Raw genomic sequence first — 21,905 nt, forward strand, 5'->3', positions numbered from 1 at the left:
CCCACGGCGTGTCCCCGACCCCCCCCCCATGTCCCCAACCCCCCCACAGATGTCCCCAACTCCCCCCAAGGTGTCCCCAACCCCACCCAAGGTGTCCCCAACCTCCTTGGACCATCCCCAACCCTCCCCATGGTGGCCCCAACCTCCCCAGATGACCCTCCCTGAGATGTCCCCAACCCCCCCCAGATGTCACCAACCCCCCACAGATGTCCCCAACCCCACCCAAGGTGTCCCCAACCTCCTTGGACCATCCCCAACCCTCCCCATGGTGGCCCCAACCTCCTCATCCGACCCCCCCCGAGATGTCCCCAATCCCCCCGAGATGTCCCCAACCCCCTTGGACCGTCCCCAACCCCCCCCAGATGTCCCCAACCCCCCTGAGTTGTCCCCAACCACTCAAGGATGTCCCCAACCTCATTGGATTGTCCCCAACCCTCCCCGTGGTGGCCCCAACCTCCTCATCCGACCCCCCCGAGATGTCCCCAACCCCCCTGAGATGTCCCCAACCCCCCCCAAGGTGTCCCCAACCCCCTCCGAGATGTCACCATCCCCCCCCAGGTGTCCCCAACCACTCAAGGATGTCCCCAACCTCCTTGGACCATCCCCAGCCCTCCCCATGGTGGCCCCAACCTCCTCATCCGACCCCCCCCGAGATGTCCCCAAACCCCTTGAGATGTCCCCAACTTCCCCCCAGATGTCCCCAACCCCACCCAAGGTGTCCCCAACCTCCCCGAGATGTCCCCAACCTCCTTGGAGCATCCCCAACCCTCCCCATGGTGGCCCCAACTTCCTCATCCAACCCCCCCGAGATGTCCCCAAACCCCCTGAGATGTCCCCAACCCCCCCCGAGGTCTCCCCAACCCCCCCCAGATGTCACCAACCCCCCCCAGATGTCCCCAATCCCCCTGAGTTGTCCCCAACCACTCAAGGATGTCCCCAACCTCCTTGGATTGTCCCCAACCCTCCCCATGGTGGCCCCAACCTCCTCATCCGACCCCCCCTGAGATGTCCCCAACCCCCCTGAGATGTCCCCAATCCCCCTGAGATGTCCCCAACCTCCTTGGACCGTCCCCAACCCCCCCCAGATGTCCCCAACCCCCCCCGAGGTCTCCCCAACTCCCCCCCAGATGTCCCCAACCCCCCCCAGATGTCCCCAACCCCACCCAAGGTGTCCCCAACCTCCCCAAGGTGTCCCCGACCTCCTTGGACCATCCCCAACCCTCCCCATGGTGGCCCCAACTTCCTCATCCGACCCCCCCCGAGATGTCCCCAAACCCCCTGAGATGCCCCCAACCCCCCTGAGATGTCCCCAACCCCCCCCGAGGTCTCCCCAACCCCCCCCAGATGTCACCAACCCCCCCCAGATGTCCCCAATCCCCCTGAGTTGTCCCCAACCACTCAAGGATGTCCCCAACCTCCTTGGATTGTCCCCAACCCTCCCCATGGTGGCCCCAACCTCCTCATCCAACCCCCCCTGAGATGTCCCCGACCCCCCTGAGATGTCCCCAATCCCCCCGAGATGTCCCCAACCTCCTTGGACCGTCCCCAACCCCCTTGGACCGTCCCCAACCCCCCCCAGATGTCCCCAACCCCCCCCGAAGTCTCCCCAACTCCCCCCCAGATGTCCCCAACCCCCCCCAGATGTCCCCAACCCCACCCAAGATGTCCCCAACCACTCAAGGATGTCCCCAACCTCCTTGGACCATCCCCAACCCTCCCCATGGTGGCCTCAGCCTCCCCAGATGACCCCCCCCCGAGATGTCCCCAAACCCCCCCGAGGTCTCCCCAACCCCCCCCAGATGTCCCCAACCCCCACCCGAGATGTCCCCAACCCTCCCCAGATGTCCCCAGTTTCCTTGGATTGTCCCCAACCCTTCCCGTGGTGGCCCCAACCTCCTCATCCGACCCCCCCGAGGTGTCCCCAACCCCCCCCCCCAAGGTGTCCCCACCCCCCCCCAGATGACCCCCCTCAGATGTCCCCAACCCCCCCCCCCTCCCCCAAGGTGTCCCCAACCTCCTTGGACCATCCCTGTCCCCTTCGTGTCCCCCCCCCCCATTGTCATTGTCCCCATCCGCTCCCGCCCCCCGCCCCACTGTCCCCCCCAGTGTCCCCCGTGTCTCCTGTCCCTGCCCCACGGCGGGGGGGCGGGGATGGACACAACGACACGGGGAATAAATGGGGCTCCTCTCCCCACCCCCCGTGTGCCTCGGGAGCGGGTCTGGGGACAAGGGACACCCCGATGTGGGGCTGAGGGACAGCGGGACCCATGGGGACACCCCGATGTGGGGCTGAGGGACACCATGGCCATGGGGACACCATGACCCATGGGGACACCTTGGCCATGGGGACATGGGACACCAGGACCCATGGGGACACCAGCGCTGTGGGGCTGAGGGACACCAGGACCCATGGGGACAACCCCGATGTGGGGCTGAGGGACACCAGACCCATGGGGACGCCAACGCTGTGGGGCTGAGGGACAGCGGGACCCATGGGGACACCTTGGCCATGGGGACATGGGACACTGTGACCCATGGGGACACCAAAGCTGTGGGGCCGAGGGACACCGGGACCCATGGGGACGCCAACGCTGTGGGGCTGAGGGACACCGGGACCCATGGGGACAACCCCGATGTGGGGCTGAGGGACACCATGGCCATGGGGACACTGTGACCCATGGGGACACCAACGCTGTGGGGCTGAGGGACACCAGGACCCATGGGGACAACCCCGATGTGGGGCTGAGGGACACCATGGCCATGGGGACACTGTGACCCATGGGGACACCAACGCTGTGGGGCTGAGGGACACCAGACCCATGGGGACGCCAACGCTGTGGGGCTGAGGGACAGCGGGACCCATGGGGACAACCCCGATGTGGGGCCGAAGGACACCATGACCCATGGGGATACCAACGCTGTGGGGCTGAGGGACACCGGGACCCATGGGGATGCCAACGCTGTGGGGCTGAGGGACACTGTGACCCATGGGGACAACCCCGATGTGGGGCTGAGGGACACCGTGAACCATGGGGATGACCCCGATGTGGGGCTGAGGGACACTGGGACCCATGGGGACGCCAAAGCTGTGGGGCTGAGGGACACCTTGGCCATGGGGACAACCCTGATGTGGGGCCGAGGGACACCATGGCCGTGGGGACACTGTGACCCATGGGGACACCAACGCTGTGGGGCTGAGGGACGCCATGGCCAGTGGGGCCCAGACGCCTGGGTCACCTGTGGGGCTGGGACGTGTGGGTCCTCAGTGGGGCACAGACACTGCTGTGGGGCACAGATGCCTGGGTCCCACATAGGGCTTGGACATGTGGGTCCCCTATGGGGCAGAGACCCCACTATGGAACCCAGCCCCCGCCATGGGGCACAGACCCCGCTATGGGGCTCAGAGCTCGCTATGGGTCACCAACCCTTCTATAGGGCTCAGACCTCAGTATGGGGCAGAGACCCCCACTATGGGGCACAGACCCTGCCATGGGGCTCAGACCCTGCTATGGGGCACAGACCCCTGCCATGGCGCACAGACCCCTGCTGTGGGCCCCAGCCCCTGCTATGGGGCAGAGACCCTGCTGTGGGGCACAGACCCCACTATGGGGCTCAGACCGCGCTATGGGTCCCAGCCCCCGCTATGGGGCTCAGACGCCGCCATGGGTCCCAGTCCCCGCTATGGGTCCCAGACCCCGCCATGGGGCTCAGACCCTGCTATGGGTCCCAGCCCCCACTATGGGTCCCAGTCCCCGCCATGGGGCACACACCCCTCTATGGGGCACAGACCCCCACCATGGCGCACAGACCCCTGCTATGGGTCCCAGTCCCTGCCATGGGGCTCAGACCCTGCTATGGGGCACAGATCCCACCATGGGGCTCAGACCCCCGCTATGGGGCACAGACCCCGCTATGGGGCACAGACCCTGCCATGGGTCCCAGCCCCCGCTATGGGTCCCAGCCCCCCGCCATGGGGCACAGACCCCTCTATGGGGCACAGACCCCTGCCATGGGGCACAGACCCCGCTATGAGTCCCAGCCCCCGCTATGGGGCTCAGACCCCTGCCATGGGTCCCAGCCCCCGCTATGGGTCCCAGACCCCGCTATGGGGCACAGACCCCTCTATGGGGCTCAGACCCTGCCATGGGTCCCAGCCCCCGCTATGGGGCACAGCCCCTGCTATGGGTCCCAGCCCCCGCTATGGGTCCCAGCCACTTGCTATGGGTCCCAGCCCCCGCTATGGGTCAAAGCCCCTTGCTATGGGTCCCAGCCCCCCGCCATGGGTCCCAGCCCCCGCTATGGGTCCCAGACCCCGCTGTGGGGCACAGACCCCTCTATGGGGCTCAGACCCTGCCATGGGTCCCAGCCCCTGCTATGGGTCCCAGCCGTCCGCCATGGGTCCCAGCCCCCGCTATGGGTCCCAGCCCCTGCTATGGGGCACAGCCCCTTGCTATGGGTCCCAGCCCCCCGCCATGGGTCCCAGCCCCCGCTATGGGTCCCAGCCCCTGCTATGGGTCCCAGACCCCTCTATGGGGCTCAGACCCCTCTATGGGTCCCAGCCCCCGCTATGGGTCCCAGCCGTCCGCCATGGGTCCCAGCCCCTGCTATGGGTCCCAGTCCCCGCCATGGGGCACAGACCCCTCTATGGGTCCCAGCCCCCGCTATGGGTCCCAGCCCCTGCTATGGGTCCCAGCCGTCCGCCATGGGTCCCAGCCCCCGCTATGGGTCCCAGTCCCCACCATGGGGCACAGACCCCTCTATGGGTCCCAGCCCCTGCTATGGGTCCCAGCCCCCGCTATGGGTCCCAGCCCCCCGCACGCCTGGGTCCCCTCGGTGGGTCCACAGTCCAGCCCCAAGGCCACCTGCCGTCACCCGTGATGTCATCGGTGATGTCACCTGTGACCTTCCACACACACCCCCCCCTCCCCCCGCCCCTCCCCCCTCCCTCCCCCCCCCCCCGCGGGGGTCGGCTCTGGCCGGGATTGGGGGGGGTGGGGGGGGAGGGGCGCCGCAAAGGCTTCTGGGCAAGGCCGCCCCTCCCCCACTGATGAAGCAATGGGGGGGGAGGGGACACTCCCCCCCCCATCCCCTCCCCCCCCCCCCTTTTTTTTGGGTGGGTGGGGGGGGTCCCTTTTTGGGGGGGGGAGGGGCAGCACCCAACCCTGGGACCCTATTTTTGGGGGGGGAGGGGGGGGATTCCCAAATTTTGGGGGGGGGTCACTTTTTGGGGGGGGGAGGGGGTTGTCCCCTTTTTGGGTCCCTTTTTTTTGGGGGGGGGTCCCTTTCTGGGGGGGGGAGGGGCGGCACCCCAACTCTTGGGACCCTTTTTTTGGGGGGGGAGGGGGGGGATCCCCAAATTTTGGGGGGGGGTCACTTTTTGGGGGGGGGAGGGGGTTGTCCCCCTTTTGGGTCCCTTTTTTTGGGGGGGGGGGTCCCTTTTTGGATGGGGGAGGGGCAGCACCCAACCCCTGGGACCCTTTTTTTGGGGGGGGAGGGGGTGGATCCCCAAATTTTGGGGGGGGGGTGTCACTTTTTGGGGGGGGAGGGGGGGCACCCCAACTCTTGGGACCCTTTTTTTGGGGGGGGAGGGGGGGATTCCCAAATTTTGGGGGGGGTGTCACTTTTTTGGGGGGGAGGGGAGTCTCCCAGCTCCTGGGTCCCTTTTTTTTGGGGGGGGGGGTAGGGGGGTGTCCCCTTTTGGGTCCCTTTTTTTTGGGGGGGGGTCCCTTTTTGGATGGGGGAGGGGCAGCACCCAACTCCTGGGACCCTTTTTTTTGGGGGGGGAGGGGGGGGGATCCCCAAATTTTGGGGGGGGTGTCACTTTTTGGGGGGGGAGGGGGGTCTCCCAGCTCCTGGGTCCCTTTTTTTTGGGGGGGGGAGGGGGTGGATCCCCAAATTTTGGGGGGGGGGGGGTCCCTTTCTGGGGGGGGAGGGGCAGCACCCCAACTCCTGGGACCCTTTTTTTTGGGGGGGTCCCTTTTTTGGGGGGGGAGGGGGTTGTCCCCTTTTTGGGTCCCTTTTTTTGGGGGGGGGGTGTCCCTTTTTGGGGGGGGAGGGGCAGGACCCAACTCCTGGGACCCTTTTTTTGGGGGGGGAGGGGGAGGATTCCCAAATTTTGGGGGGGGGGGGGGGTCCCTTTCTGGGGGGGGAGGGGAGTCTCCCAGCTCCTGGGTCCCTTTTTTTCGGGGGGGGGAGGGGGTTGTCCCCTTTTTGGGTCCCTTTTTTTGGGGGGGGGTGTCCCTTTTTGGATGGGGGAGGGGCAGCACCCCAACTCCTGGGTCCCATTTTTGGGGGGGTCCCTTTATTGGGGGGGGGAGGGGGTTCTCCCAGCTCCTGGGTCCCTTTTTTTGGGGGGAGGATCCCCGTTTTTTGGAGGGGGGAGGGGGGAAGGGGGGGGTGGGGGGGGGCAGCGCCCGGACGCCGCGGTCCCTTTAAGGCGGAAGGGGGGAGGAGGCGGAGGGTGGGCGTGGCTAGACGTGGCCCCGCCCCCTCCCTCCCCTCCCATTGGCCTCGCCCCCCTTCGGCCCCGCCCCTTCCCTCTGGCCCCGCCCCTTCACTTCTGGTGGCGCGCGCGCGGCGGCGGCGGGGGCAGAGGCTGCGGAGCGGCGCGAGGTGAGGGGGGGTGCCACGCGTGACGTAGCGTGACGTGGCGTGACGTAACCTATGGGGGACCCCCCCCCCCCACGCGCGAGATATTGGGGGGGGGTGGTCGCGTGGGCTGGGGGGGGGGGGGGGGATCATCCGGCGTGGGGTGCACGTGGCGCGGGGGGGAGGGTGTGACGTAGGGACCCCCCCGGAGTGACGTAATGCGGGGGGGGAAGGTTTAGGGGGGCGTCGAGGGGGGGGGGTGTCCCCGAGGTTTGGGGGGGCCCTGAGGGATGGGGGGGGTCCCCGGGGGGGGGGGTTTAGGGGGTCCCTGAGGGTCCGGGGGGTCCCGGAGGTTTGGGGGGTCCCGGGGGGGGGTTTTGGGGGTCCCGGGGGGTTTGGGGGGTCCCGGGGGTCCCGGGGGGGGGTTTAGGGGGTCCCCGAGGGTCCGTCCCGAAGGTTTGGGGGGTCCCCGGGGGTCTGGGGGGTCCTGGGGGGTTTTCGGGGTCCCCGGACTTTGGGGGTCCCGGGGGGTCCTGGAGGTTTTGGGGGGTCCCGGGGGGGGTTTAGGGGGTCCCCGAGGGTCCCCGAGGGTTGGGGGGTCCCGGGGGGGGGGTCCCCGAGGGTTGGCGGGTCCCGGGGGGGGTTTAGGGGGTCTCCGAGGGTCCGGGGGGTCCGCAAGGTTTGGGGGGTCCCCGGGGGTCTGGGGGGCACGGGGGGTTATGGGGGACCCCGAGGTTTTGGGGGGTCCCGGGGGGGTTTACGGGGTTCCCGGGTGTCCCGGGGGGGGGGTTTGGGGGGTCCCGGGGGGTTTTGGGGGTCCCCGAGGTTTGGGGGGGCCCTGAGGGTTGGGGGGGTCCCCGGGGGGTTTTGGGGGTCCCGGAGGTTTGGGGGGTCCCGGGGGTCCCGGGGGGGCGTTTAGGGGGTCCCCGAGGGTCTGGGGGGGCCCTGAGGGATGGGGGGGGTCCCCGGGGGGGGGGGGGTTTAGGGGGTCCCCGAGGGTCCGGGGGGTCCCCGGGGGTCCCGAAGGTTTGGGGGGCCCTGGGGGATCCCGGGGGTCCTGGGGGGGGGTTTAGGGGGTCCCCGAGGATCCGGAGGGGTCCCCAAGGGTGGGGGGGTCCCCTGGAGTCCCGAAAGTTTGGGGAGTCCCCGGGGGTCTGGGGGGGTCCCGGGGGGGTTTTGGGGGTCCCTGCAGTTTGGGAGGGGGGGGGTCCCCAGATTTTGGGGGTCCCTGGGGGTTTTGGGGGGGGGGTCCCCAGCCTTTGAGGGTCCTCGGGGTCTTGGGGGGGGGGGGGGTTGTCCCCAGATTTTGGGGGGGTGCTGGGAGGGGGGGTGGGGGTCCCTCGATTTGGGGGGGGGGGGGTCCGTCAAGTTTTGGGGTGCCGGGGGGGTCCCGTGGGGGGGGGAGGTGTGTGTGTGTGTCCCTGAGTTTTGGGGGGTGCCCCTGACTTTCGGGGTGCCCCCCCCCCCCCCCCCCCAGATGCAGGTGCTGCGGTTCTACGTGCGGCCGGGCCCCCCCGAGCGGGTGGAGGGGGGGTCGTCGTCATCGTCGTCGGCCCCCCCGGGCGGAGGGGGGGGGTCGCTGCGGGGGTCCCCCCTGCGGGTGGCGCGGGCCGTGGAGCCGGGGGTCACCGCCGTCACCTGCGAGACCTGCTACTACCTGGGCTGGGACGGTACGGGGGGGACACGGGGGGGACACGGGGGGGGGACACGGGGGGGGGACGACACATGGGGGGACGTGGGGACACAGGGGGGATGGGGGGACGGGGGGGGACGTGGGGACACGGGGGGGGCACAGAGGATGGGGGGGGATGGGGATGGGGGGGATACAGGGACATGGGGGGGACATGGGGGACGGGGGGGACACGGGGGGGACGTGGGACACGGGGGGACATGGGGGGACGGGGGGGACACAGAGGATGGGGGGGGACACGGGGACGGGGGGGACACGGGGGGGACACAGGGGATGGGGGGGGTGTGGGGATGGGGGGGGATACAGGGACATGGGGGGGACATGGGGGACGGGGGGGACACGGGGGGGACGTGGGACACGGGGGGACATGGGGGGACGGGGGGGACACAGAGGATGGGGGGGGGACACGGGGACAGGGGGGGACACGGGGGGGACACAGGGGGATGGGGGGGGTGTGGGGATGGGGAGATACAGGGACATGGGGGGGACATGGGGGACATGGGGGGGGATATGGGGGGGCCGTGGGGTGACAGGGGGTGGGGGGACGGGGGGGGACATGGGGTCGTGGGGGGCATTGGGGACATGGGGGGGACATGGGGATGTGGGGGGACGTGGGGCATTGGGGACAGGGGGGGACGCGGGGACATGGGGGGATGTGGGGGGGTTGGGGACATGGGGGGCAGGGGGGGACACGGGGACACTGGGGACAGGGGGACATGGGGACGTGGGGGGACATGGGGGGGACACTGGGGACATGGGGGGCAGGGGGGGCAGGGGGATTGTTGTGGGTCAGGGAAGGTCGCTGTGGGTCAGGGGGAGTATCTGTGGGTGAGGGGGTGTATGTGGGGGGGTCGCTGTGGGTCGGGGGGGTATCTATGGGTCAGGGGATGTATGTGGGGGGTGTCTGTGGGTCAGGGGGGGAGTATCTATGGGTCAGGGGGTGTATGTAGGGGGATCGCTGTGGGTCAGGGAGTGTATGTGGGGGGGTCGCTGTGGGTCGGGGGGGTATGTGAGGGGGTATCTATGGGTCAGGAGGTGTATGTGGGGGGGGTGTCTGTGGGTCAGGGGGGTATCTATGGGTCAGGGGGTGTATGGGGGGTGGTGTCTGTGGGTCACGGGGGTATCTATGGGTCGGGGGAGTATCTATGGGTCAGGGGGTGTATGTGGGGGGGTCGCTGTGGGTCAGGGAGTGTATGTGGGGGGGTCGCTGTGGGTCAGGGGGGTTGCTGTGGGTCAGGGGGTGTATGTGGGGGGGTCGCCGTGGGTCGGGGGGGTTTGCCGTGGGTCAGGGGGGGTGTGTGTGTGGGGGGTCGCCGTGGGTCGGGCCGTGTGGGGCAGGGTAACCCATGTGTGGGGCGCAGGCGAGGCCCCCCCCACGGCGGAGGAGGGGCGGGTGCTGCGCTGGCTGCTGGGGGCCCCCCTGGGGGGGGGGGAGGAGGTGGCCCCCCACAGCTTCCTGCGCCCCCACGGCCCCCACCTGCTGCTGGAGATCGGGCCCAGGTACGGGGGGGTCCCATGGGTGCGGGGGGGGCTGGGGGTGCTGGGGGGGCTGGGGGGGGTGTCCTATGGGAGTCCCATGGGTGCTGGGGGGGGCCATGGGTGCTGGGGGGGTGGTCCCATGGGTGCTGGGGGGGGGCTATGGGTGCTGGGGGGGGGGGGTCCCATGGGTGTTGGGGGGGGTTCCATGGGTGCTGGGGGGGGCCATGGGTGCTGGGGGGGGGCTATGGGTACTGGGGGGGCTGGGGGGGGGGTCATACGGGGGTCCTATGGGTGCTGGGGGGGGTCCCATGGGTGCTGGGGGGGGCTGTGCATGCTGGGGGGGGTTCCATGGGTGCTGGGGGGGGGCTATGGGTGCTGGGGGGGCTGGGGGGGGGTGTCCCATGGGGGTTAGGGGGGTCCTATGGGAGTCCCATGGGTGCTGGGGGGGGTTCCATGGGTGCTGGGGGGTCCCATGGGTGCTGGGGGGGCTGGGGGGGGGTCCTATGGGGGTCCTATGGGTGCTGGGGGGGGGTCCTATGGGTGCGGGGGGGGTCCCATGGGTGTCGGGGGGGTCCCATGGGTGTTGGGGGCGTGGTGGCTCAGGGGGTCCCGTGGGTCCCGGGGGTCCCGGGGGGGTCCCGTGGGGGTGTGGTGGCTCAGGGGTGCCATGGGTGTCGGGGGGTCCCGGGGGGGGTGCGGTGGCTCAGGGGGTGCCGGGGGGGTGCTGTGGGGGCGCGGTGGCTCAGGGGTACCCTGGGTGCCGGGGGGGTGCCGGGGGGGTGCCGGGGGGGTGCCGTGGGTGCCGTGGGTCGCGGTGGCTCAGGGGGTCCCGTGGGTGCCCAGGCTGGGGGTCTGCACGGCCGCCTCCACCAACGCCGTCTCCCTCTGCCGCGCCGCGGGGCTGGGCCGGGTGCGGCGCCTGGAGCGAGCCCGGAGGCTCCTGCTGGAGGTGACACCGGGGACACGGGGACGGGGGGGGACACGGGGGGGGCGGGGGGGTTTGGGGACACGGGGGGGTTTGGGGACAGGGGGACACGGGGGGACACGGGGGGGTTTGGGGACACGGGGGGCCTGGAGCGAGCCCAAAGGGTCCTGCTGGAGGTGACACCGGGGACACGGGGACGGGGGGGGACACGGGGGGGGCGGGGGGGTTCGGGGACACGGGGGGGTTTGGGGACAGGGGGACACGGGGGGGGCACTGGGGACACAGGGGGTTTGGGGACATGTGGCACCTGGAGCGAGCCCGGAGGCTCCTGCTGGAGGTGACACCGGGGACACGGGGACGGGGGGGACACAGGGGGACGGGGGGGTGTTTGGGGACACGGGGGGGTTCGGGGACAGGGGGACACGGGGGGACACGGGGGGGTTCGGGGACACGGGGGGGTTTGGGGACATGGGGGGCCTGGAGCGAGCCCAAAGGGTCCTGCTGGAGGTGACACCGGGGACACGGGGACCCGGGGACGGGGGGGACGTGGGGGGGGTTGGGGACGGGGGGGGGCATTGGGGACACAGGGGGACATGGGGGGACACGGGGGGGTTTGGGGACAGGGGGGACATTGGGGACATGGGGGGGTTTGGGGACATGGGGGGGTTCAGGGGACATGTGGCACCTGGAGCGAGCCCAAAGGCTCCTGCTGGAGGTGACACCGGGGACACGGGGGGGACGGGGGGGACACGGGGGGGGTTCGGGGACAGGGGGGGGACACGGGGACGGGGGGGTTCGGGTACATGGGGGGGGTTTGGGGACACGGGGGGGCTTTGGGGACATCAGGGACGCGGGGGACACAGGGGACAGGGTGGCTTCGGGGACATTGGGGACAGGGGGGGACATTGGGGACGGGGGGGGCGCGAGGACATCGGGGCCTGGGGGGGGTGGGGACGGGGGGGGGGGGTGGGTTGGGGACACGGGGGACCCCGGGGACACGTCCTGGGGTCCCGTGTCCCCTGTGTCCCCCTGTCCCCTGTTGTCCCCAGTGTCCCCCCAGCCCTGTCTGTCCTCGGGGTCCCCAGTGTCCCCTTGTCCCCTGTGTCCCCCCCCGTTCCCCCCGCCCCCCCCCCCGGCAGGAGGTGACAGGACTGTCCCTGTGTCCCCAGCTGGAGGCCCCCCCCTCGGTGGGGGTGGCAGCTCCCAGTGTCCCCAGTGTCCCCCTGTCCTTGTGTGTTCCCCTGTCCCCAGTGTCCCCAGTGTCCCCTTGTCCCCCCCTGTCCCCTGTCCCCCCCCGTCCCCCCCTGGTGGGAGGTGACAGGACTGTCCCTGTGTCCCCAGCTGGAGGCCCCCCCCTCGGCGGGGGTGGCAGGTCCCAGTGTCCCCAGTGTGCCCCTGTCCCTGTGTCCCCTGTCCCTGTGTGTCCTCCGTGTCCCCTTGTCCCCTGTGTGTCCCCCTGTCCCTATTGTCCCCTGTCCCCCCCCCCCGGCAGGAGGTGACAGGACTGTCCCTGTGTCCCCAGCTGGTGGCCCCCCCCTCGGTGGGGGTGGCGGGTCCCAGTGTCCCCAGTGTCCCCAGTGTCCCCCTGTCCCTGTGTGTCCCCCTGTCCCTATTGTCCCCTGCCCCCCCCATCCCCCCCCCGGCAGGAGGTGACAGGACTGTCCCTGTGTCCCCAGCTGGAGGCCCCCCCCTCGGCGGGGGTGGCGGGGCCCAGTGTCCCCTGTGTCCCCCTGTCCTTGTGTGTTCCCCTGTCCCCAGTGTCCCCAGTGTCCCCTTGTCCCCCCCGTCCCCTGTCCCCCCCCGTCCCCCTCTGTCAGGAGGTGACAGGACTGTCCCCATGTGCCCAGCTAGTGGCCCCCCCCTCGGTGGGGGTGGTGGGTCCCAGTGTTCCCTGTGTCCCCCCGTCCCTGTGTCCCCCCCTGTCCCCTGTGTCCCCCTGTCCCCTGTGTCCCCCCCTGTCCCCTGTCCCCCCCTGTCCCCCCCCGGCAGGAGGTGACAGGACTGTCCCCATGTCCTCAGCTGGTGGCCCCCCCCTCGGTGGGGGTGGTGGGTCCCAGTGTCCCCAGGGTCCCCCGTCCCTATTGTCCCCTGTGTCCCCCTGTCCCTGTGTCCCCCCCTGTCCCCTGTGCCCCCCCTTTCCCCCCCCGGCAGGAGGTGACAGGACTGTCCCCGTGTCCCCAGCTGGAGGCCCCCCTGTCGGTGGGGGTGGCGGGTCCCAGTGTCCCCTGTGTCCCCCCGTCCCTGTGTCGCCTGTTCCTGTGTCCCCCTGTCCCTATTGTCCCCTGTGCCCCCCCTTCCCCCCCCGGCGGGAGGGACACTGGAGGCCCCCCCCCTCGGCGGGGGGTGGCAGGTCCCAGTGTCCCCAGTGTCCCCAGTGTCAGTGTCCCCAGTGTCCCCAGTGTCCCCCTGTCCCTGTGTCCCCTGTCCCTGTGTGTTGTCCGTGTCCCCTTGTCCCCTGTGTGTCCCCCTGTGCCTATTGTCCCCTGTCCCCCCCGTCCCCCCCCGGCAGGAGGTGACAGGACTGTCCCCGTGTCCCCAGCTGGAGGCCCCCCCCTCGGCGGGGGTGGCGGGTCCCAGTGTCCCCAGTGTCCCCGGTGTCCCCCCGTCCCTGTGTCCCCTGTCCCTGTGTGTCCCCTGTGTCCCCCCCTGTCCCCAGTGTCCCCCCCGTCCCCCCCCGGCGGGAGGTGACCGGGCTGTCCCCGTGTCCCCAGCTGGAGGCCCCCCCCTCGGCGGGGGCGAGGGGACGCCTGGCCCGGGCGCTGCGGGACCCCATGACGGAGCAGCTCTACCCGGAGCCACTCGTCACCTTCGACGTCCCCACGCGCCCCGTCCCCGTCACCACCATCGACGTCCTGGGGGGGGGCAGCCGCGCCCTGGAGGAGGCGGACAAGGAGCTGGGTGAGGGGACACGGGGACCCGGGGGGGGGACGGGGGGACGTTGGGGACAAGGGGGACACTGGGGACATGGGGGGACATGGGGACATGGGGGGACATGGGGACAAGGGGACAAGGGGACACAGGGGGACATGGGGACATTGGGGGGGACACGGGGATGTGGGGGGCCATGGGGGACATTGGGGACATGGGGGGACATTGGGGACATTGAGAACTTGGGGGACATTGGGGACATTGGGGATATTTGGGACATTGGGGACATGGGGGATGTGGGGGGACATGGGGGACATTGGGGACACTGGGGGACATTGGGGACATTGGGGACATGGAGGACATTGGGGGACATTGGGGATATTTGGGACATTGGGGGCCATGGGGGACATTGGGGACATGGGGGGACATTGGGGACATTGAGAACTTGGGGGACATTGGGGACATTGGGGACATTGGGGATATTTGGGACATTGGGGACATGGGGGATGTGGGGGGACATTGGGGACATTGGGGACACTGGGGGACATTGGGGACATTGGGGACATGGAGGACATTGGGGACATTGGGGGGACATTGGGGGGACATTGGGGACATTGGGGACATTGGGGACATTGGGGACATGGGGGACATGGGGGACATTGGGGACATTGGGGACATTGGGGGACATTGGGGACGTGGGGGATGTGGGGGGACATTGGGGACATTGGGGACATGGGGGACATGGGGGACATTGGGGACATTGGGGACACTGGGGGACATTGGGGGACATTGGGGACATTGGGGACATTGGGGGGACATTGGGGACATGGGGGATGTGGGGGGACATTGGGGACATTGGGGGGGCGTTGGGGACATGGGGGACGTGGGGGGGGGGCATTTGGGGGGGGGAGGGGGCCGAGGTGCCCTCGGTGCCCCTGGGTGACGCTGTCGTGTGTCCCCCGTGTCCCCCCCCGTGTCCCCCCCCGCCCCGTGTCCCCCCCCCGTGTCCCCCCCCCGTGTCCCCCCCCGTGTCCCCCCCTGCCCCGTGTCCCCCCCCCCGTGTCCCCCCCCCGTGTCCCCCCCCCCAGGCCTGGCCTTCGACCCCTGGGACGTGCAGTTCTACACGCGGCTCTTCCGCGCCGTGGGGGGCGCAACCCCACCTCGGTGGAGTGCTTCGACCTGGCCCAGTCCAACAGGTGCCTCTGCCCCACGGCTCCGCCCCACACCTCCCCCCCCCACCCCCCACAGCCCCGCCCCACGCGGCCCTGCCCCCCCCCCCCCCCCCCCCCCCCGTCACCGTGTCCCGTGCGCCCCGTTGATGTCACCCCGTCACCGCGGCCCCCATTGACCCCCCCATGGGCCCCATTGACCCCACCCCCCATGTGCCCCATTGACCCCATTGACCCCACCCCCCATGACCATGTGCCCCATTGACCCCCCATGGGCCCCATTGACCCCATTGACCTCACCCCCCATGACCACAGCCCCCATTGACCCCCCCATGGGCCCCATTGACCCCATTGACCCCATGGACCACGCCCAATGACCATGTGTCCCATTGACCCCCCCATGTGCCCCATTGACCCCACCCCCCATGACCACGGCCCCCATTGACCCCCCCATGTGCCCCATGTGCCCCATTGACCCCATTGACCCCACTGACCCCGCCCCATGACCATGTGCCCCATTGACCCCACTGACCCCATTGACCCCGCCCCCATCACCGTGTGCCCCATTGACCCCGCCCCATGACCATGTGCCCCATTGACCCCCCCATGTGCCCCATTGACCGCATTGACCCCATTGACCCCACCCCCTATCACCATGTCCCCATGTGCCCCATTGACCCCATTGACCCCACCCCCCATGACCATGTGCCCCATTGACCCCCCCATGGGCCCCATTGACCCCATTGACCTCACCCCCCATGACCACAGCCCCCATTGACCCCCCCATGGGCCCCATTGACCCCATTGACCCCATGGACCCCGCCCAATGACCATGTGTCCCATTGACCCCCCCATGTGCCCCATTGACCCCACCCCCCATGACCACGGCCCCCATTGACCCCCCCATTGACCCCATTGACCCCATTGACCCCACCCCCCATGACCGTGTCCCCATGGGCCCCATTGACCCCATTGACCTCATTGACCCCACCCCCCATGACCGTGTTCCCATGGGCCCGATTGACCCCCCCATGGGCCCCATTGACCCCACTGACCCCATTGACCCCACTGACCCCACCCCATGACCGTGTGCCCCATTGACCCCATTGACTCCATTGACCCCATTGATCCCACCCCCCATGACCACGGCCCCCACTGACCCCCCCATGTGCCCCATTGACCCCATTGACCCCATTGACCCCACTGACCCCGCCCCATGACCATGTGCCCCACTGACCCCACTGACCCCATTGACCCCACCCCCCATCACCGTGTGCCCCATTGACCCCGCCCCATGACCATGTGCCCCATTGACCCCATTGACCCCATTGACCCCATTGACCCCACTCCCCCAACCACGTCCCCGTGTGCCCCATTGACCCCCCCATGTGCCCCATTGACCCCACCCCCCATCACCATGTCCCCCATTGACCCCCCCATGTCCCCATGTGCCCCATTGACCCCACTGACCCCGCCCCATGACCATGTGCCCCATTGACCCCATTGACCCCACCCCTCATCACCGTGTGCCCCATTGACCCCGCCCATGTCCCCATGTGTCCCATTGACCCCACTGACCCCATTGACCCCGCCCCATGACCATGTGCCCCATTGACCCCATTGACCCCATTGACCCCACTCCCCCAACCACGTCCCCGTGTGCCCCATTGACCCCCCCATGTGCCCCATTGACCCCACCCCCCATCACCATGTCCCCCATTGACCCCCCCATGTCCCCATGTGCCCCATTGACCCCACTGACCCCGCCCCATGACCATGTGCCCCATTGACCCCATTGACCCCACCCCTCATCACTGTGTGCCCCATTGACCCCGCCCATGTCCCCATGTGCCCCATTGACCCCACTGACCCCATTGACCCCGCCCCATGACCATGTGACCCATTGACCCCCCCATGTGCCCCATTGACCGCATTGACCCCATTGACCCCACCCCCATCACCATGTTCCCATGTGCCCCATTGACCCCACTGACCCCATTGACCCCGCCCCCCATCACCGTGTGCCCCATTGACCCCGCCCCATGACCATGTGCCCCATTGACCCCATTGACCCCACCCCCCATCACCATGTGCCCCATTGACCCCGCCCATGTCCCCATGTGCCCCATTGACCCCATTGACCCCACTGACCCCATTGACCCCACGGACCCCGCCCAATGACCATGTGTCCCATTGACCCACCCATGTGCCCCATTGACTCCATTGACCCCACCCCCTATGACCGTGTCCCCATGGGCCCGATTGACCCCCCCATGTGCCCCATTGACCCCACTGACCCCGCCCCATGACCATGTGCCCCATTGACCCCATTGACCCCACCCCCCATGACCACGGCCCCCATTGACCCCCCCATGTGCCCCATGTGCCCCATTGACCCCATTGACCCCATTGACCCCACTGACCCTGCCCCATGACCATGTGCCCCACTGACCCCCCCATGTCCCTGTGTGCCCCACTGACCCCACCCCCCCACCACTATGTCCCATGTGCCCCGTTGATGTCACCCCACCACCACGTCCCCCATTGCCCCCACACCCCCATGACCATCTGCCCATGGGCCCCATTGACCCCACCCCCCCAACCACATCCCCGTGTGCCCCATTGACCCCCCCATGACCCCATTGACCCCATTGACCCCACCCCCCATCACCATGTCCCCCATTGACCCCCCCCATGTCCCCATGTGCCCCATTGATCCCACTGACCCCATTGACCCCATTGACCCCAGCCCCCATCACTGTGTGCCCCATTGACCCCGCCCATGTCCCCATGTGCCCCATTGACCCCACTGACCCCATTGACCCCAGCCCCCATCACCGTGTGCCCCATTGACCCCGCCCCATGACCATGTGCCCCATTGACCCCATTGACCCCACCCCCCCAAGCACGTCCCCGTGTGCCCCGTTGACCCCCCCATGTGCCCCATTGACCCCACCCCCCATCACCATGTCCCCCATTGACCCCCCCATGTCCCCATGTGCCCCATTGACCCCACTGACCCCGCCCCATGACCATGTGCCCCATTGACCCCATTGACCCCACCCCTCATCACCGTGTGCCCCATTGACCCCGCCCATGTCCCCATGTGCCCCATTGACCCCACTGACCCCATTGACCCCGCCCCATGACCATGTGCCCCATTGACCCCATTGACCGCACCCCCCCAACCACGTCCCCGTGTGCCCCATTGACCCCCCCGTGTCCCCATTGACCCCACTGACCCCATTGACCCCATTGACCCCGCCCCATGACCATATGCCCCATTGACCCCCCCATGTGCCCCACTGACCCCACCCCCCCCACCACGTCCCATGCACCCCGTTGATGTCACCCCATCACCACGTCCCCCATTGACCCCGTTCCCCACCACCGCGTCCCCCACTGCCCCCCGCCCCGTCGCCGTGGGCCCCCCTGACCGTGTCCCCTGCCCCACAGCGAGCACAGCCGCCACTGGTTCTTCAAGGGGCGGCTGGTGGTGGACGGGCGGGAGGAGCCGCAGTCGCTCTTCCAGAGCATCATGGGAACCCAGCGCTCCAGCAACCCCAACAACGTCATCAAGTTCTCCGACAACAGCAGGTGGGACCCACGGCTGCCCCACGGCTGCCCCACGGCCTCCAGGCCTCGCGGCGGGGCTGGGGGGAGAGGGGGGCCGTGGGGAAGCCCGGTCAGGCAGGGGAGGAGTGGGGGGGGCGGGGAGGTTGGGGGGCGTCCCATCGCCCATGGGTGACCATGACGTGGAGGTTGGGGGTCCCACCACCCTCAGGTGACCACGACATGGGGGTTGGGGGTCCTGTCATCCATAGGTGACCACGGCGTGGAGGTTGGGGGTCCCATCGCCCATGGGTGACCATGACATGGGGGTTGGGGGTCCCGTCACCCATGGGTGACCATGACGTGGAGGTTGGGGGTCCCGTCACCCATGGGTGACCACGACATGGGGGTTGGGGGTCCTGTCATCCATAGGTGACCATGGCGTGGAGGTTGGGGGGTCCCATTGCCCATGGGTGACCATGGGGTGGAGGTTGGGGGTCCCACCACTCATGGGTGACCACGGCATGGGGGTTGGGGGTCCCGTCACCCATGGGTGACCATGACATGGGGGTTGGAGGTCCCGTCACCCATGGGTGACCATGGGGTGGAGGTTGGGGGTCCCACCACCCATGGGTGACCATAACATGGAGGTTGGGGGTCCCGTCACCCATGGGTGACCATGACACGGAGGTTGGGGGTCCCATCACCCATGGGTGACCCTGGGGTGGAGGTTGGGGGTCCCACCACCCATGGGTGACCATGACACGGAGGTTGGGGGTCCCATCACCCATGGGTGACCCTGGGGTGGAGGTTGGGGGTCCCACCACCCATGGGTGACCATGACATGGAGGTTGGGGGTCCCATCGCCCATGGGTGACCACGACATGGGGGTTGGGGGTCCCGTCACCCATGGGTGACCATGACATGGGGGTTGGGGGTCCCACTATCCACGGGTGGTGCTGCCATGATGGTTGAGGTGCCCCCTCACCCACGGGTGGTGCCGCCATGACCCTTGGGGTGTCCCCTCACCCACGGGTGGTGACGCCATGATGGCTGAGGTGTCCCCTCACCCACGGGTGGTGCCGCCATGACCCTTGGGGTGTCCCCTCACCCACGGGAGGTGCCGCCATGATGGTTGAGGTGCTCCCTCACCCACGGGTGGTGACGCCATGATGGCTGAGGTGTCCCCTCACCCACGGGTGGTGCCGCCATGACCCTTGGGGTGTCCCCTCACCCACGGGTGGTGACGCCATGATGGCTGAGGTGTCCGCTCACCCACGGGTGGTGCCGCCATGACCCTTGGGGTGTCCCCTCACCCACGGGTGGTGCCGCCATGACGGTTGAGGTGCCCCACCACCCACGGGTGATGACACCATGAAGCTCGGCAGCACCCCACCACCCATGGGTGCCCGTGTGACACCCCGGTGGGTGAGGACGGGGTGTGTGACGTGTCCCCCGTGTGTGTGTGTGTGTGTGTCCCCCCCCCAACCAGTGCCATCCGGGGGGTGCCGGTGACGGCGCTGTGGCCCCAGGACCCGGCCGCCCCCAGCCCCTATGAGAAGAGAACCACCATCCGCCACGTCATCTTCACCGCCGAGACCCACAACTTCCCCACCGGTGCGGCGGGTTGGGGGGCCGGGGGGGGGGCACGCGTGGGGCTGGAGGAGACGCCTCCTCTCATGTGGTGTGTGTGTGTCCCCCCCCCCGCCCTTCCTTCTCCCCGCCCCATAGCGGTGGCCCCTTTCAGTGGGGCGACGACGGGGACGGGGGGGCGCATCCGGGACGTGCAGTGCACCGGCCGCGGGGCCCACGTCATCGCCGGCACCGTCGGCTACAGCTTCGGCAACCTCCTCATCCCCGGTGAGAGCCACCCCCCCGCCCCCCCCCCAACCCTGCCCCACGGGGAACCGTCCCCCCCCACCAACCCCGACCCCATGGGGAGCCCTCCAAAACCCACCCCACCCCCCCCCAAACACCCCAAAACCCCCCTGGGACCCCCCCAGACCCCCCCAAAACCCCCCGGGACCCCCCCCAAAACCCTCCCTGACCCCCCCATCACCCCCCGGGCCCCCCCAAAACCCCCCCAAACCCTCCCAGACCCTCCCCCACCCCCAGCACCCCCTGCCCCCCCCCCGCCCACTCCCAAACCCCCCCGAACCCCCCCAAAAACCCCCTGTGCCCCCCCCAAACCCCCCCCCAATACCCCTGGGACCCCCCCAAAACCCTCCCTGACCCCCCCATCACCCCCTGGGTCCCCCCAAAACTCCCCGAAACCCCCCCGTGACCCCCCCCAAAACCCTCCCTGACCCCCCCATCACCCCCCGGGTCCCCCCAAAACCCCCCCAAACCCCCCCGGGACCCCCCCCAAAACCCTCCCTGACCCCCCCATCACCCTCCCGGGCCCCCCCAAAACCCCCCCAAACCTCCCCGGGACCCCCCCCAAACCCTCCCAGCCCCCCCCCCCACCCCCAGCACCCCCTGCCCGCCCCCGCCCACTCCCAAACACCCCCGAACCCCCCCAAAACACCCCCTTTCCCCCCAAACTCGGGCTCCCCCCCCTCCCCCCCCTGCCTGGATGGGGACTGAGGTGTCCCCCCCCCTTCTCCGTGTCCCCCCCCAGGCTATGAGCTGCCGTGGGAGGACGGGGGGCAGCCGTACCCCACGGCCTTCGCCCGCCCCCTGGAGGTGGCCATCGGGGCCAGCGACGGCGCCAGCGACTACGGCAACAAATTTGGGGAGCCCGTGCTGGCCGGTGAGCGGGGACCCCCCCGGGGACCCCCCCGGGGGCCTCTGGGGATGCTCAGAGTCCTCCGTGGCCTTGAGGACCCCTGGGGACCCTCCAGGTGCCACCCAAAGTGCTCCAGACCCTTAGAGCCCCTTGGGGTCACTCTATGGCCTTGGGGACCCTCCAGGTGCCACCCAAAGAGCTCCAGACCCTTGGGGACACCCTATGGCCTTGGGGACCCTTGGGGACCCTCTAGGTGACACCCAAAGTTCTCCAGACCCTTAGAGCCCCTTGGGGACACCCTACGGCCTTGGGGACCCTCCAGGTGACACCCAAAGATCTCCAGACCCTTGGGGTCACTCTATGGCCTTGGGGACCCTTGGGGACCCTCTAGGTGACACCCAAAGTTCTCCAGACCCTTAGAGCCCCTTGGGGTCACCCTACGGCCTTGGGGACCCTCCAGGTGACACCCAAAGATCTCCAGACCCTTGGGGACACCCTATGGCCTTGGGGACCCTTGGGGACCCTCCAGGTGACACCCAAAGATCTCCAGACCCTTAGAGCCCCTTAGGGACACCCTACGGCCTTGGGGACCCTTGGGGACCCTCTAGGTGACACCCAAAGTCTTCCAGACCCTTGGGGACCCTTGGGGACACTCAAAGTTTTCCAGACCCTTAGGGACACCCTACGGCCTTGGTGACCCTCTAGGTGCCACCCAAAGTTCTCCAGACCCTTGGGGACACCCTATGGCCTTGGGGACCCTGTAGGTGCCACCCAAAGTTCTCCAGACCCTTAGAGCCCCTTAGGGACACCCTACGGCCTTGGGGAGCCTTGGGGACCCTCTAGGTGCCACCCAAAGTTCTCCAGACTCTTAGGGACCCTTAGGGACACCCTACGGTCTTGGGGACC

At 69.2% G+C, this 21,905-nt stretch overlaps 1 protein-coding gene across 1 annotated transcript in view; it reads left to right on the forward strand.

The window, feature by feature from the left end:
* The first annotated feature begins 6,483 nt into the window (after window positions 1-6,483).
* Window positions 6,484-21,905, forward strand: part of LOC141737109 (phosphoribosylformylglycinamidine synthase-like) — a 42,942-nt gene continuing 27,520 nt past the window's right edge. Inside the window, 11 exon segments of the mRNA XM_074571725.1 lie at window positions 6,484-6,612; window positions 8,066-8,258; window positions 9,640-9,778; window positions 10,601-10,706; window positions 13,394-13,580; window positions 14,639-14,694; window positions 14,697-14,746; window positions 18,176-18,316; window positions 19,764-19,888; window positions 20,003-20,131; window positions 20,892-21,023. Of these exon segments, the coding sequence (XP_074427826.1) occupies window positions 8,066-8,258; window positions 9,640-9,778; window positions 10,601-10,706; window positions 13,394-13,580; window positions 14,639-14,694; window positions 14,697-14,746; window positions 18,176-18,316; window positions 19,764-19,888; window positions 20,003-20,131; window positions 20,892-21,023 (1,258 nt within the window). The 5' untranslated portion in view covers window positions 6,484-6,612.

Source organism: Larus michahellis, unplaced genomic scaffold, assembly GCF_964199755.1.
Source record: "Larus michahellis unplaced genomic scaffold, bLarMic1.1 SCAFFOLD_340, whole genome shotgun sequence".
In the NCBI taxonomy this organism is placed as follows: Eukaryota; Metazoa; Chordata; class Aves; order Charadriiformes; family Laridae; genus Larus; species Larus michahellis.